Below are 15380 nucleotides of genomic sequence, written 5' to 3'. Positions count from 1 at the left end.
GTTTCGTGAGTCCGAATCTCATGCCCTAAATTTCCTCCATTTTCCTTTCCCTCAAAATCGGTTCTCACTCCATCGCATCCCTCCAATTCTGCAGATTAATGTGCCTCTCTCTCGCGTACCTCTATTTTCTGCAGTTGGTATTTTCTCTTCAGACGCGGCTCTTCCTCTTCCACTTAGTAATCTTCTGCCTACGGGTATCTCTTTCTCCCTCTCTTTTATTCGACATTTAAGACTCTGAACTACAACCCAGTCAGCCGCCGACCCTATCTTTCTCATCACTTGCAGATTTGTTTTTGTTTTGTGGTATTGCATTTTCGTGGGTCCCCGAATTTGTTTTCCGTGTAACCGTTGAAGCCATCACTGGAGAAGTTAGCTTTCGCGGGTAGGCCATTCTCGTTCTCGATTTCTTACGCACGCACACACACACACTTTCACTTCAAGTCAGTTTATTTCACTCCAATGAAATATTTGAAATATGTAGTTTGTGAGTTCTCTGGCATTTTTGTGTGTAAGCAAACACCTTGTGTTGGAATGGTCTTGGAGTTTTGGATTATTTGGGGTTGGACGTGCAGTAAACCAAATGGATACTCGGGATTGAGTAGTGGTTGATATTCGGGTTTTCATACGACCGTTGGAGTGGAGGTTAAACTATTTGGAGTTACAATATTGTTGTTTTGGTTGAATTGTTGGTGATTGCTTGGAGTTAGGGGCCATTGAAGTAGGGTTGATATTTTGATTATTTGTGTTTGACGTTGACTTTGGTGGGTGTATAGGTCAATATCAAAATTAGTATATGGTATTTTGGGTTGAAGTGTGGACTGTCCAGATTATTATATGGTTGTTTTAGTGAGTTGTTTTGTTATAATCTTTTCCCATATGTTACATTCTCATCCTTTCTTCTGCACAAGCAAAGCATGTCAAAAGTCATTGGTGATTATCCAGTTCTTTGTGCCTCGACTCTCTCAAAATTATAGCATGAGCTATTCTATGATTCTCTTTTTTTTTTTTTTATAGAAGAGTCGGAAGCCACCTGTCCAATAGTGACCCCGTCTCAATTTTATTCATAACCCTCACTTATGGCGGAGGAAAACCGTGGTAACAAAACCGACACTCGGGATTTACAAAAACCACACATAAAACCATCCCGTGTATCTAACTAACCAAAACCAAAACCAACCTTACAAGACCACCTAAAAACATCAGACCCATACTAACAATACCAAAAACCTGCCTATAAAAGCAAAACGAGACACAAAACCGAACCGCGCCTCCACGTATCAGGTACTTGCGCGAAGGAAAACCAGCAGAAGAAAACTGGCAACACTTCGGCCCCAATTAAACTCATCTAGCTCTTCTGCCTAATTGAAGGAAGACCCCATTTATCAACTCTGATCAAACCCCGCAACAGAGGAGAGATCTCACTCATACTCTTCCATTCCACTTCACCGTCGCTTGCCCCCCTTCTAGCTAACCAATCCGCAACCGCATTTCCTTCCCTATGAACGTGCATAAACCTTATATCCATATTAGTGAGCAAAAGTTGCAATTCCTTCCAAAAATCCTCCAAATACCAGCTGTCGCATCTTTTATTATCCAACCATGACAGAATCACTTTAGAATCCATTTCAATATCTACTGCACTGAAATTCATATTATTACAATGTTTAACACCCTCCACTAGCGCTCATAACTCTGCATAAGTACTATTACCATACCCAAGATCTTTGAAAATGCTAACAACAATGCTCCATGCATGTCCCGAATCATACCTCCAGCCCCTGACACACTTGGATTCCCTAGACTACTACCATCCGTGTTTAGCTTCACATGGCCTTGTGCCGGCTTAGACCAGGCTATATAATTAATTTGTTTTTGCTTGATTGGGACTTGATGTATATTGAAACAATTAAGAATGTAAAAGTCAGTCAGAGTGAATTTCTTAGGCTTTGAAAACCCTTGACAGATTACACCTACCCACTGTTTGATAGATTGCCACACAACCTGACCAGATTCAAACTTCCCTTCCATACATGCCTTACATCTCCTAGTCCAGAACCTCCATGAAATAACAGTAGGTAATACACCCAAAATGACACCTGTTTGAGAGGCATATGAAGCTCTCCGAAACCAACTAAGATAGGTTTCATACCAGTTTCTTCCAATCGGTAGACCAAGCAGAACTCCAGTTTTTTTCCAAACCTCAGCAGCCACTTCTCCTTCAAATAAAACATGATTTAAGTCTTCATATTTTCCTTGAATACAGCAATTGCATCTCGAGACTAAAGGAATGCCAATTCTTCAAATTTTATCATCCACTGCTAAATCTCCATGCCATGCCTTCCACATTAGGACATAAAATTTTTTTGGAAGTATGCTATTCCAAATCCATTTATGCCCCTCAAAATTCTGGCCTCTAACCCGAACACATTCCCAAGCTGATTTTGTTGAAAACTTACCACTTTCAGTTGTAGTCCAAATTAACAAATCACTTCCCTCCTTACAATTTGCAAGAACCTCTAGTACCCTCTTTGCATTCTTAGTCCCCACTAGCCTCTCTAACCGAACCATATCCCATCCTCTATCCAATTGACAATCTTTAATTTTCAAAAGAGGTTGCTCACTCACCAAAAAATTATCAGCAAGAGGCCCCTGATCCAGCCATTTGTCATACCAAAAAAATACATTTCCTTCTAGAATTTTCCATTTAGAATTATTCAAAACTGTAGGAATACTTCTAACAATCATCCGCCAAAAACTAGTACCCTTTTGAGAATCCAGAAGCATCAAAGGTTTATTCCCCACATATTTCGAACGAAAAAAGTTTGTCCAAAGAGAATTTTCATGCATCAATTTCCAGGCGAGTTTTAAATGAAGAGCCTTTTGCATTTCATCAAAAGATCTAATACCCAAACCTCCTTCTTCTATTGGCTTACAAATATTCCTCCAAGCAACCCATTTTTTCTTACCCTTTCCATCCCTTTCTCCCCAAAAAAAAAGAGCTCAATAACCGATTTAATGAAGAAATAATTAACTTTGGAACTTGTAAAACTGCCAATTGATGTAACGCCATACTAGCAAGAACATGCCTCAATAGAATCACTCTTTCCCCCGCCGATAGTAATTTCATTTTCCAACCACTAATTTTTCTTTTAACCTTATTCCCCAACTCTTCCAAATCACCAATTTTCATTCTTCCCGAAACAATAGGAACCCCCAAATATTTAAATGGAAACTTACCTTCCGAAAATCCCGTCAATCTTTTGAGATTCCTTCTTCTAGCCATCGGAAGTTTTTTTGAGAAATACATAGCAGTTTTCTCTTTATTAATCGATTGACCAGACCACTTCTCATATGTATTCAAAATATTTAGAATACACCGAATTGATCGACAACCGCCATTAGTGAAAATGACCACATCATCCGCATACATTAGATGAGAGACTAAAATCGTACCTCTAGGTTGAGAGAAATGTCCAAAACTTTTTTCTGCCACCTTTTCTTTTATTAGCCGAGAAAGGACCTCCTATAAAATAATAAACAAATAAGGGGACAAAGGATCACCTTGCCTCAATCCTCTACCACCTTTGAAAAAACCTTTCGTCGTACCATTCATTAATATCAAGTACCAAGGCGTAGTAATACACTCCTTAATCAATCCACAAACTGCAGGAGAAAACCCAAAAGATTGGAGCACCTTCAAGAGAAACTCCCACTCAACACGATCATATGCCTTGGCCATGTCAAGCTTCAATACCACATTTCCCCCATGTATTTTTTTTATTTATAGAATGGACCATTTCCTGAGTCAGACTAATGTTTTCAAATATACTTCTTCCAGGAATAAACGCACTTTGTTCAACAGAAATTATTTTTGGAAGCAGAGTTGCCAAATGGTTGACAATCACCTTTGAACAAATTTTATAAAACACCAAACAAAGACTTATCGGTCTAAATTTATCAAACCCTGTTAGTGTGTCCATCTTTGGGATTAAGACCACATATGAAGACGTATAAAATCTCGACCATTTACCTCCTCTAAAAAATTCTTCCACCGTTGCCATCATATCCATCTTAATAATGTCCCATACACTCTTAAAAAAACCCAATCCAAAACCATTCGGCCCCGGCGCACTATTAGAAGGAATGGAATCCAAAGCTTTTTCACATCATTAATCAAAGGAACTGCACCAATTGCCTCATTTTCCTCCAATGTTATAACGGACGATATAATATGAGATAAATCCGGCAAACTGTCCTGACCTTCTTTTTGTAAAAAATTAGAGAAATAATTTACTGCACTTAAATGGATCTCCTCAGGAGATCTCAAATATGTTCCATCTTGAAGCCTCATTTTCGTGACTCTTTTTTTCCTTTTATAAGATAAATACGCATGAAAGAAAGATGAATTTTGATCCCCTTCCGCACGCCATTTAATTTTTGCCATTTGAGCCAATCTAATTTCTTCCCAACTTCGCCAATTAGCTAATTCCATATTTTTAAGCACATGTTCCTGTTCGATCCCCGGGTCCCATTTCTATTGTAACTCGGATTCAAATTCCTCAATTTGGGTTTCTAATCCCTGTATATGAGCTCCGGTTCTTCCAAAGATACACTTATTCCATTCACGCAAAGCACCTCTTAATTTTTTAAGTTTAAAAGCCAACTTCAGAAGTCCCATTCCGCCCACTCCCTCTTTCCAAATACTCCCCACAAACTCATGAAAATCTGGATGCTCTATCCACATTTGTTGAAACCGAAATGGAGAAGGTCCATACAAAAAAAGATATGACTGGAATTGAATAAACATAGGCGAGTGATCTGATGTTGATCTCGATAAATAGCAGTTATTCATATTTGGGAATCTTGTCAAGCAACTAGCATTTAATAACCCTTTGTCCAATTTTGCCCAACTACGTGATAGACCTCTTTGGCCATTACACCAAGAAAACCTTCTTCTCAACGATTTCATGTCCATTAAACCACAATTTTCAATCCAATTATTAAAATCCTCCATTGCCATTCTCGGACGTGGTCTACCACCTTGACGTTCCGAATCTTCCCTTATAATATTAAAATCCCCTACAACAATACAAGGTTCATTTCCTAGTGTTTGACCATTGAGGGACTCCCACACTTCTCTCCTTTCGACCATATTACATTTGGCGTAAACAAAGCAGCAAATGACAGTAGTATCTCCATCACCAACATGAATTAAAATATATTGTTCTTTACAAAGAATCGGCTGAACTGAAATATCATCTTGCCAAAGCACCCAAATCTTACCAGCCTCCCCATCATTAGTAATAAACTTATCCATGTGTAGAAACCGTATAACATCTTGCACCTTATCCGATGAAGCAAAAGGTTCCATTAAAGCAACAATTTTCGGTTTTAATTTCCTAACCAAAATTTTTAATCGACCTCTACAAGTTCCAAACCCTCTAATATTCCAAGATAAAATTGGACCAATCATATAGAAAATTTATTAGGCCAGGAACTCACCCAATTCGAACTCCTAACCTTTTGGAATATTTTCCTAGCTCATTTTCGCTTAATATCAGCACCCTCATTGTCCGAAGCATAATCTTTTTGTTTAGAGAAATTTTCCACATTTAACTCCGTATCTGGTTCAGAGACAGTATCCTCCATACAATTATTCTTTTCAGGATTCTCCTCTAGTATTATTTCCAGTTCCGAGTCTGAAACTATTTGCTCTACTCCCTTTTCAAAATTCAAATTACTCTCCAAATTTTCCTTGTTTACATTTTCAGCAAACCTCACTTCCGGCAACCCCTCCCCTTTCAAATTGACAGTATCATTCATTTTCATTCCATCTATTTCTTCTTCTTCTATCTCCTCTACATGATACGCCTTACCTGATAATACATTTTCTTCAATCAACCTAACATCCATTTCTTGTCCCTCCAAATTATCCTGAATCTCACCCTCCTTTTCACCCAGGTCCTATTGTTGATCCTTTGCACCCCAATCCCTTTGTTGATCCTGAGGCGAAACTAACTGTGCACTCGTATGTCCTTGTTCCATTCCTACGTCCATCATCATCAATCCCTTGCCTTTATCCAAATCAACATTTGTTTCCGCTTGTTGCTCTATTTTTTTTTCTTCAGTATCTTTTACATTCTTACGTATCCAAATCTTTTCTCCATCTATTCGATTATTCAATCTACATGTACGTGCGTTATGCCCTTGAACTTTACATTTGGAACAAAATGCTGGAAATGTCTCATAAAGAATTTCCTGCTTATGTCCTGACCCTGGCATCCCAATCCAAAAATAAGAAATCGGTTCTTTTGATGCATCCATCTCCAAGCATAAACGTGCTCCATCCGTGCGAGTTGCACATTTTGTTGGGTTATCTCTTCTAATGTATCGACCAATCGGAGCAGTGAAAATCTTTAGAAAAGATTCAAGATAAAAATTTGGTGGAAGACCAGGTAGCACTATCCAAACTGGGACCAATGACGGTTCCTCATCTTCATTGAAATCTGGTTTCCAATGAAAAACTCGATACTGAACCCCATTAACCTCACAAGTTTCACGAGAGATTGCTTTCAAGAAGTCTTGTTCATTTGTCATTTGGATGAAAACATTTCTTGGTCTCCGCATAGCTGTAACCATCGGCACGCAAGATAATCCATAGCTGTAACCGAATCGCATCCAACGAGGGTCTTTGTCTTAGAAACTTCAACACAATAGAGGAACGAAAAGGTTCCACAGATCGAGCAATTTCCTCCTTAGTGAACTGAAAACATATTTCTCCATCTACGTACTTTGGCCCACGATGGGGCACAGACAATTTAGGAAGAGGTTGCGGAACCACAGAGACCAGTTCTACAAAAGAACGTCGACCTGCCTCGACATTCTTGGCCGCCATGGCCCCCTACGGGAAAACCCGAAGCCAAACTCTCGTTCAACCTCTCAGATTCTTGGAGCTTTCTTTAACAAAGAAGGCCTTCTATGATTCTCTTGCACATGGTTTCAGTTCAAGTACTAGTCTTGTTGGTTCTACCCCTTATTTGGAATATGGTTTGTATAAAATGGATGCATGCTTCTTTACTAATTTGAATGAAGATTTGCCCTTTTTTTTTTTTTTTTTTCCCACTAGTCTTTGTATTTCACATAATTCTTTAGACTCCATATTGTTGGTTTTCGACTCTTGTCCAATCCTTTTGACTAGATCAACAAAATGGATTATGCCAGCTGGTCAGCTAGACTCATTTGTTCCTTCAATCTTGCACCGGCTTGAGTCTTTGCTTATAGCTGTCAACTTAAAAAGGATGCTTTTGTATCGTTGCATGCAAAATGATGTCATTCCAGTCTCCCAGGTACATTATCCTTATAAATTTGCTTGTATAGTTTTTGGCATTTATGAACTGAAGTGCCAGTCCATAATGATCTTGTCTATGTTTTTTTGGCTTATATGATTCTTTTGTCTATTATAAGTATTGCGCAATAGAATGATTGGGTGAACAATGGACTTAAGTGAATAGCTATTCATATTGGTGGATAAAGCATGTGATCCTTGCTCCATTTCATGAAAATATTAGGTATCATTCAAAATAAAGCGCAGAACTGATCTTTTTCCTATTTATTTTAATGTATATTAATAGCTAGATTTACATCGAATTTTTTGCATTGTATATTAGCCACATTTACATTTATTTTTTGCAAACTTGTACTTTCCACTGAAACTCCACCGGTCATCCAATGCATTATAGAAGATATTATTTGTACTTAGTTGCTGTGTGAGGAAAGTTATTTAGTTTCTTGTGACATGACTCCATTCGCTGCCAGCCTCCACCCCTCTCTCTCGCCCTCACATTTTGGCCCGATCAACTATTTAATAAATTTTATTTATCACTGTCATTGAAAGCATGTTGAAATTTTTGCTTGAACTTGTACTAATGATATCTTCATCGTAGGTGCTAGAAGCAATTACTACAAAGAAATGCCAAGAGATATTCCACTTGGAGTCCTTAAAAACCCTTGGAAATTCTTTTCTCAAATATGCTGTCAGTCAACAGCTTTTCAAGACCTATAAAAATCAGCACGAGGGTATCCTCAGTATCAAGAAAGAAAAATTAATTTCGAATGCAGCTCTTTGCAAGTTTGGATGTGACTGCAAACTTCCAGTAATTTCTTTCTTAATGGTTCTTCAAATTTATTGTTTTGTCAATCTTCTGGATTTGTTTTATTTTTCACTTTTATATTTCCTCTTATTAATGTTATATATTGATGTTGTTTTGTACATATATATGCATGCATATGGTTTGTATATTCTGTCCCTTTCAGTACTAAATCAAATGCCAATAGGATATTGACTTTATGGTTAACTTGTGGAAGAACTGGTTCTAATCCTCTGGCGTATTGCATCTAGGGATGAAGTTCTCGGATATGCCATTCTCTATTTGCTTGTTTCTTATTGTACTGGCTTGCATGGCATTCCTTCATTTCAGTTGTAAATTACGTTCAGTTCTAGTATGAGTACATTCTGAAACCCCTCTACTTCCTCTTGCAAATATTGTTGCGCAAGGATCCTGAACTATTGATATGAATTAGTTTGCATTATTGCCAGAACCTCCTTCTGAGGACTTGGTTAGAAAAAGTAAAATTAGGCCTTTAGCTGCTTCAGATTTCACCATTTTCATCAAAGCCAAATGTCCTTTTGTGGTATGACTATTTTATATTTGCTTAGTTCTCATGATACTTTTGTAACACCCCGTTCCCGTAAGATAGAGATGTTATTAACATTTATAACATTGTGCCCGGTAAAGAGATTCATATTCTGAAATATCTCATTTATTGAAATTCATCAAAACGTTAAAACTGGATTGAACATGATTGTTTTAACAACAGAACGTAAAATAAAAGAACATAAACTAATCCTATGAATGACATAAAAAGGAATCTAATTCTTGTGTGAATATCACTTATTCATTCCTAAGTCTTTGTACTAGATCTATTCCTGGCCATCTAGCTCTGCATCATCATAGACATCATCTGCGAGAATTAGACATGGAAGAAAACAAGAAGACAAACAAACAAAATGAGTCGAATACTCAGTAAGTAGTACATCATACCGTAAAATATAATTTTTGCCTAATATGTAATTAATTTCTATGAGACTCTTCAAAACATACCTACAACTTCATAGATTACAATCAAATACGTAACATGACTTTCTGAAGGATTTTACATACGTATATTGTCACAGACTCACATAGCATATGTTTTAATCATTAACCAAAAGCGGAAGCATACATAATCGTGGCAAACATGTAATTGTGAATGCATAATATCTTGTTTATCTTGTCTTATCATGGAGTGAAACACGCATGGGTCCGTGTTTCACCTAACTGGCATAACATGGAGTGAAACACGCTTGGGTCCGTGTTTTACTTAACTTGCATAACATGGAGTGAAACACGCTTGGGTCCGTGTTTCACTTAACTTGCATAACATGATGTGAAACACGCTTGAGTCCGTGTTTCACTTAACTTGCATAACATGGAGTGAAACACGCTTGGGTCCGTGTTTCACTTAACTTGCATAACATGGAGTGAAACACGCTTGGGTCCGTGTTTCACTTAACTTGCATAACATGGAGTGAAACACGCTTGAGTCCGTGTTTCACTTAACTTGCATAACATGAGTGAAACACGCTTGAGTCCGTGTTTCACTTAACTTGCATAACATGGAGTGAAACACGCTTGGGTCCGTGTTTCACTTAACTTGCATAACATGATGTGAAACACACTTGAGTCTGTGTTTCACTTAACTTGCATAACATGAAGTGAAACACGCTTGAGTCCGTGTTTCACTTAACTTATGGTTAACCACGCTTGAGTCCGTGGCACCGTAATATTTCTTAACTTCCTTAATGCATGAAAATTTATTAGGTTTTCATGAATATTTCTAACATGGCATATTCTTGTACATGGCATAGCATAACATGGCATAATATGTCATATTCTTGTACATATCATAGCATAGTATGTCATATTCTTGTACATGGTATAGCATGACATAGCATAACATGACACTTTCTTATACATGGCATAACATAATATGATCTGAATATTTTATGACATTTCATGGCATACATAATCTAAGTACTACATGAACATGGCTTGCATAATATGGCTATTCCAGAAGGAATAATCAAGGGGGGAGGAGGAAGGTTCTGTGCATTCCAGATGGAGAGAATGGTTGGGGTTGGAGGAAATTGAGGGAGATGCTGTTAGAAAGTGGTAAGGAGTTCATTAATGCGGGTGTTTTGACTGGTGGAGGTCAGGGGAGTTTTGGGAGGGGGGCGGTGAGACACCAGTCTCGGTCGTAAAAGGAGGTGCTGTCGTCGAAGTTGCCAAATGCAGGGAAGAAATTGGAGGGAAGTGTTGAAGCTTCTGACAGGGGACAAGGCAGTTGGCGTCGTGAAGCACCATCAAAAAAGTTAGAGTTGAACCACTACCATGGCAAGAAATCTGTGGTGTGTTAGGAGACGTGGGAGGTTAGAAGACTGTTGATGGACATGCAGGGTCAGCTTCGTCTCCTGCAGAGAGATATGGCTGAGATAGTGGGTTTTGTTGGTCTAATTAAGGAAAGGGAGGGGACGGGTATTTTAAAAGCAAATAAGAAGAGGTTTGGTTATATGGGTGGATTTAAAAGGAGTGAAGGGCTTGGTAAGGCCCAGAAAGAAGCCCATCAGAATAAAAAGGGAAACGGGAAGGCTTTTTGAAGTAAGGTTGGTGGGCCTTTGCGGCCCAAAACGCAGAGGACTTCTTATGTCTCAGAAGGGGCTGGGCCATCTCAACCCACGGCCCATTACAGTGGACAGAAGCCCAGCAATGTCTTAGTCCAGAGAACTGGTTCTCAGCCCAGTGGCGTGAGCCCAGGGGGCTCAGAGGAGCTGCACAGCATCGGGTCCATGTCGGAAAGCCCACCGATGATGGAGACGACACAGATGACGCCGACGAAGGGTGGGGAGGTCGCCGATGAGTCAACGGCGCCGGAGTTTTCTGCGCAGAAAGCGTTGGGGGGCTTCGATTCACATTTCTCTCCATCAGGGGATATTCAGACCTCGCCGACAGATGAGGAGGGCTTGGGCTTGGCTCCGGCTGAGTCTACGCCGGTGGTTTGTGCGCAAAAAGCCTTGGTGGAGTTCGAATCACACTGCTCTGCATCGAGGGAGACTCAGATATTGCCGACAGACGAGGGATGCTTGGGTTTGGCTCCAACGAAATTTTTTGTCAAACCTTTTGAGCGTTTTGAGTTGGAGGAAGGGGATGAGGAGTTGGATGATCTTATGCACTCTGTGGAGGATGAATTATTCCTCCCGGAGACTTGCGAACAGTTGGGCTTGGAGGAGTTTCTTGTGGGGGATGGCTTTCAGCCTTTCCAGAGTAACAGTATAGGAAATCCCATCCCATTGAACTGTTGTTTTCCAAACCAAGCTTCAGATTGGGTAATACATAAGATAAAAGAGATTCAACATTTTGTTGGAATTAATTGTGAGGGGTATGAAGAGCAGTTCATTGCTTTGTTAACTGCTATGGAAGCCGGGGATCAACAAAAAAGGAAGGGCGATTTAAAGAAGAATCGGGAACTTAATAGGTTAATGTGGTCAATGAACTCGGAGGGTAGCTCCTCTAGGAGCAGGGTGAAAGGGAAGGGGCCGGTTGTTATTAAATGAAGCCAAAGATTGTGTCTTGGAATGTTCGAGGTCTCAACGAGGTAGAAAAGCGTCTTTGGATCCGGCACTTGCTTCGTGAGTGGAAAGCAGACATTGTGTGTTTACAAGAGACAAAGTTGAAGGTAATCAATAGGAAGATTGTGAGGACTCTTTGGAGTAGTAACTGTGTAGATTGGGTGTACTTGGCTTCTTCAGGGGCATCGGGAGGAATTGTAGTAATGTGGGATAGGCGGATGGTGGAGAAAGTAGAAGACTATATTGGGAGATATATGGTAGCATGTTCTTTCAAAAGCGTGCTAGATGGGTTCATGCGGGCATTCGCAGGTGTGTATGGACCCAATGTAGACGTGGATAGAAGATTATTGTGGGACGAGATAGCAGGGGTTCATGGTTGGTGGGAGCTCCCTTGGTGTATTGGGGGTGATTTCAATGTTGTTAGATTCCAAAGTGAGAGTTTTGGAAATAGAAGATTGAGGCCAGCTAGCTTGGAGTTCTCAAAATGTATCTTTGACTTGAACTTGATTGACCTACCACTTGCAGGGGGTCCCGCCACATGGTCAAATAATCAGACTTGGACCCGCCTGGATCGTTTCTTAATTTCACCAGAATGGGAAAGACATTTTTCGGATGTTTGGCAAAAGCGGTTGGTACGTTTAGCTTCGGACCATTGGCCTATCTTGCTTGATTGTGGAGGAATTTAGAGTGGTAGACGTTATTTTAAGTTTGAGAACATGTGGTTGAAATCTGAAGGTTTTGTAGAGAGGGTCAAGCAATGGTGGATTTCGTATCGGTTCGAGGGTACATCGAGTTTCATTTTTGCAAATAAGTTGAAAGCCTTAAAAAGAGACCTAAAGGAATGTAATAAACAGTCTTTCGGGAACATAGAGGATAATAAAAATGCCAAGTGGATGGAAATACAAGTGTTAGAAAGACTACAAGAGGGGAGGCCTCTTAATGTGGAAGAGCAAGCTCAAAAAACTTTACTGGTCGCAGATCTTGAGAGGATAATCTTGCAAGAAGAATTGTCTTGGCGTCAAAAGTCAAGGGCACTATGGTTAAAGGAAGGGGATCGGAGCACGAGGTTCTTCCATAGTATTGCAAACTCTCATAGAAGAAATAATAATATTGAGGTGCTGAAAATTGAGGGGGTGGAATGCAGAGAAGAAGAGGCTATTAAAGTTCATGTGGTTGATTTCTTTGAGAAGCTCCTTACGGAGCAGGTGGGGTGGAGGCCTACTGTAGATGGTTTGGTTTTTAACCTTATTGAACCGGGGGATGGTGCCAGGATGGAGAGGACTTTCGAGGAAGGAGAGGTATTTGATGTGGTCAGAAAAATGGTAAAAGACAAGGCTCCTGGTCCTGATGGTTTCTCTATGGGCTTTTTCCAATAATGCTGTGAGGTGATTAAAGAAGACCTCATGAAGGTGTTTCAGGAGTTGTTCTCGTTTGGGAAGTTTGAGAAAAGCCTTAACTCCACTTTCATTGCGTTAATACCAAAGAAGGCTGGGGCTATTGAGATCACAGATTTTCGGCCTATTAGCTTAGTGAATGGAGTTTACAAGATTATTTTGAAAGTGCTTGCTAATCGCTTAAGTGAGGTGTTGGGAAAGATTGTGACTAAGCCTCAAATTGCTTTTGTTAAGGGTAGATAGATCCTTGATGCGGTTTTAATTGCCAATGAATGCTTGGATAGTAGATTGAAGGCTGGCAACCCAGGAATTATGTGTAAGTTGGATATGGAGAAGGCGTATGACCATGTAAACTGGGATTTCCTTCTATACCTACTGGGTAGGTGCGGTTTTGGGGAAAGGTGGAGGTCTTGGATTAGTTGGTGTATATCTACGGTAAGGTTCTCAGTGTTGATCAATGGCAGCCCCGAGGGTTTCTTCCAGAGTTCTCGTGGTTTGAGACAAGGGGATCCGTTGTCTCCATTACTTTTTGTTATTGTTATGGAAACACTAAGCAGGATAATTGCGGCGTTGTTGGATAATGGGTTTGTTAGTGGTTTCCAGATTGGATCTCCGAGCAGGGGTTTTATCTCTATTTCTCATATGCTGTTTGCAGATGACACACTTATAATGTGCGAAGCTAATCGAGACCAGTTGGGGGCAGTGAAGGCATGTCTGCTTTGTTTTGAAGCAGTGTCTGGTTTAAAAGTGAACTATGATAAATCCGAGCTGGTGCCGATTGGAGAGGTTCATAATATTAGGGAATTGGCGGACACATTGGGTTGCAAGATAGCATCTCTTCCAATGACTTACCTAGGATTACCGTTGGGTATAGCTTCAAGGGCATGCTCGATCTGGAATACAGTGATTGAAAAAGTAGAGAGGAAACTAGCAGGGTGGAAGAGAATGTACTTGTCAAAAGGAGGCCGGATTACATTGATTAAAAGTACACTTTCTAATCTACCCACGTATTTCTTATCATTATTCCCTATGCCGGCAAGCGTGGCGAGTCGTCTTGAAAAGTTGTAAAGAGATTTTCTGTGGGGTGGCTTAGGAGAAGAGTTTAAATTTCATCTTGTCAGGTGGGAGATGGTATGCCGTCCTATCTCGAGTGGAGGCTTGGGTATTAGAAACTTAAGGTTGTTTAATCGGGCGCTCCTTGGCAGATGGTTGTGGCGATATACCAAGGAACTAGAAGCCTTATGGAAAATTGTGATTGTGAAGAAATATGGTGGTTTAGGGGAGGGTTGGTGCACTAGAGAAGTTAGAGGGGCACATGGTATGGAGTTATGGAAGCATATTAGAAAAGGGTGGGAGGTCTTTCAACAACATACTAGGTTCCAGTTGGGTACAGGCTCAAGGATTAGATTTTGGAAGGATGTTTGGTGTGGCAACGGTGCTCTCCAAGACTTGTTTCCTTTACTTTTCCTGATAGCAAGTGCCAAAGATGTTACAGTGGCGGAGGTTATGAGAATTTCAGTTGGGGGTATTCACTGGAATATCAACTTTAACCGGGCAGCACAGGATTGGGAGATCGAGAGTTTTGCAGATTTCTATAGTCTCTTGTATTCGTGTCATCCAAGTATCCAGCATGAAGATAGCATGTGGTGGAGTCCTGCAGGGAGAGGGGTTTTCACTGTTAGGTCCTTTTATAAGGTCCTCACACAAATGCCGGAGGTACAGTTTCCTTGGAGAAGGATCTGGCGACACAAGGCGCCTCCTAAAGCGTCTTTCTTTGTGTGGACAGCGTCACTAGGCAAGATTCTTACTACAGATAATCTGAGAAAGAGGAGGATAATCATTGCAGATTGGTGTTGTATGTGTAAAAGAGGAGGTGAGTCGGTGAACCATTTACTGGTACATTGTGATGTAGCCAGGACTTTCTGGAATGAGGTGTTTAAAAGGATGGAAATAGCATGGGTTATGCCGGAATCTGTAGTGGATATATTGGTGTGTTGGACCTCTATTCAAGGTGTGTATCAGATCAAAGTGAATTGGAAGATGATCCCTATATGTATTATGTGGTGCTTGTGGCAGGAGAGAAATGAGAGAATGTTTGAAGACAGAGAGATCTATGGAGGAGTTAAAAGTTTTCTTTTTCAGAACACTTTGTACTTGGGCCATTGCTGTGGACTTTAATGGCATGGACCTTCATGATTTCTTAGTTTCTAATGTGCCTATGTAGATAGGACATACTTACTTTGTAATTGGCAGTTGTTGCC

General features: G+C 40.1%; 2 protein-coding genes across 2 annotated transcripts; both read left to right on the top strand.

The window, feature by feature from the left end:
* The first annotated feature begins 11706 nt into the window (after window positions 1–11706).
* On the top strand, window positions 11707–12411 carry LOC108980708 (exodeoxyribonuclease-like). Its single transcript, XM_018951708.1, has one exon. It carries the CDS (start codon window positions 11707–11709, stop codon window positions 12409–12411), a length of 705 nt encoding a protein of 234 aa, XP_018807253.1.
* Window positions 12412–12441: 30 nt separating this feature from the next.
* On the top strand, window positions 12442–14590 carry LOC109004849. The gene is made up of 6 exons (XM_035689153.1): window positions 12442–12791; window positions 12870–13047; window positions 13165–13354; window positions 13503–13554; window positions 13677–14022; window positions 14399–14590. The coding sequence occupies exons 1-6, from the start codon at window positions 12442–12444 to the stop codon at window positions 14588–14590; spliced, it is 1308 nt and encodes a 435-aa protein (XP_035545046.1).
* Window positions 14591–15380: the final 790 nt, after the last annotated feature.

Source organism: Juglans regia, chromosome 4 (assembly GCF_001411555.2).
Source record: "Juglans regia cultivar Chandler chromosome 4, Walnut 2.0, whole genome shotgun sequence".
Taxonomy (NCBI): Eukaryota; Viridiplantae; Streptophyta; class Magnoliopsida; order Fagales; family Juglandaceae; genus Juglans; species Juglans regia.
This window is presented reverse-complemented; position numbering and strand designations above follow the sequence as displayed.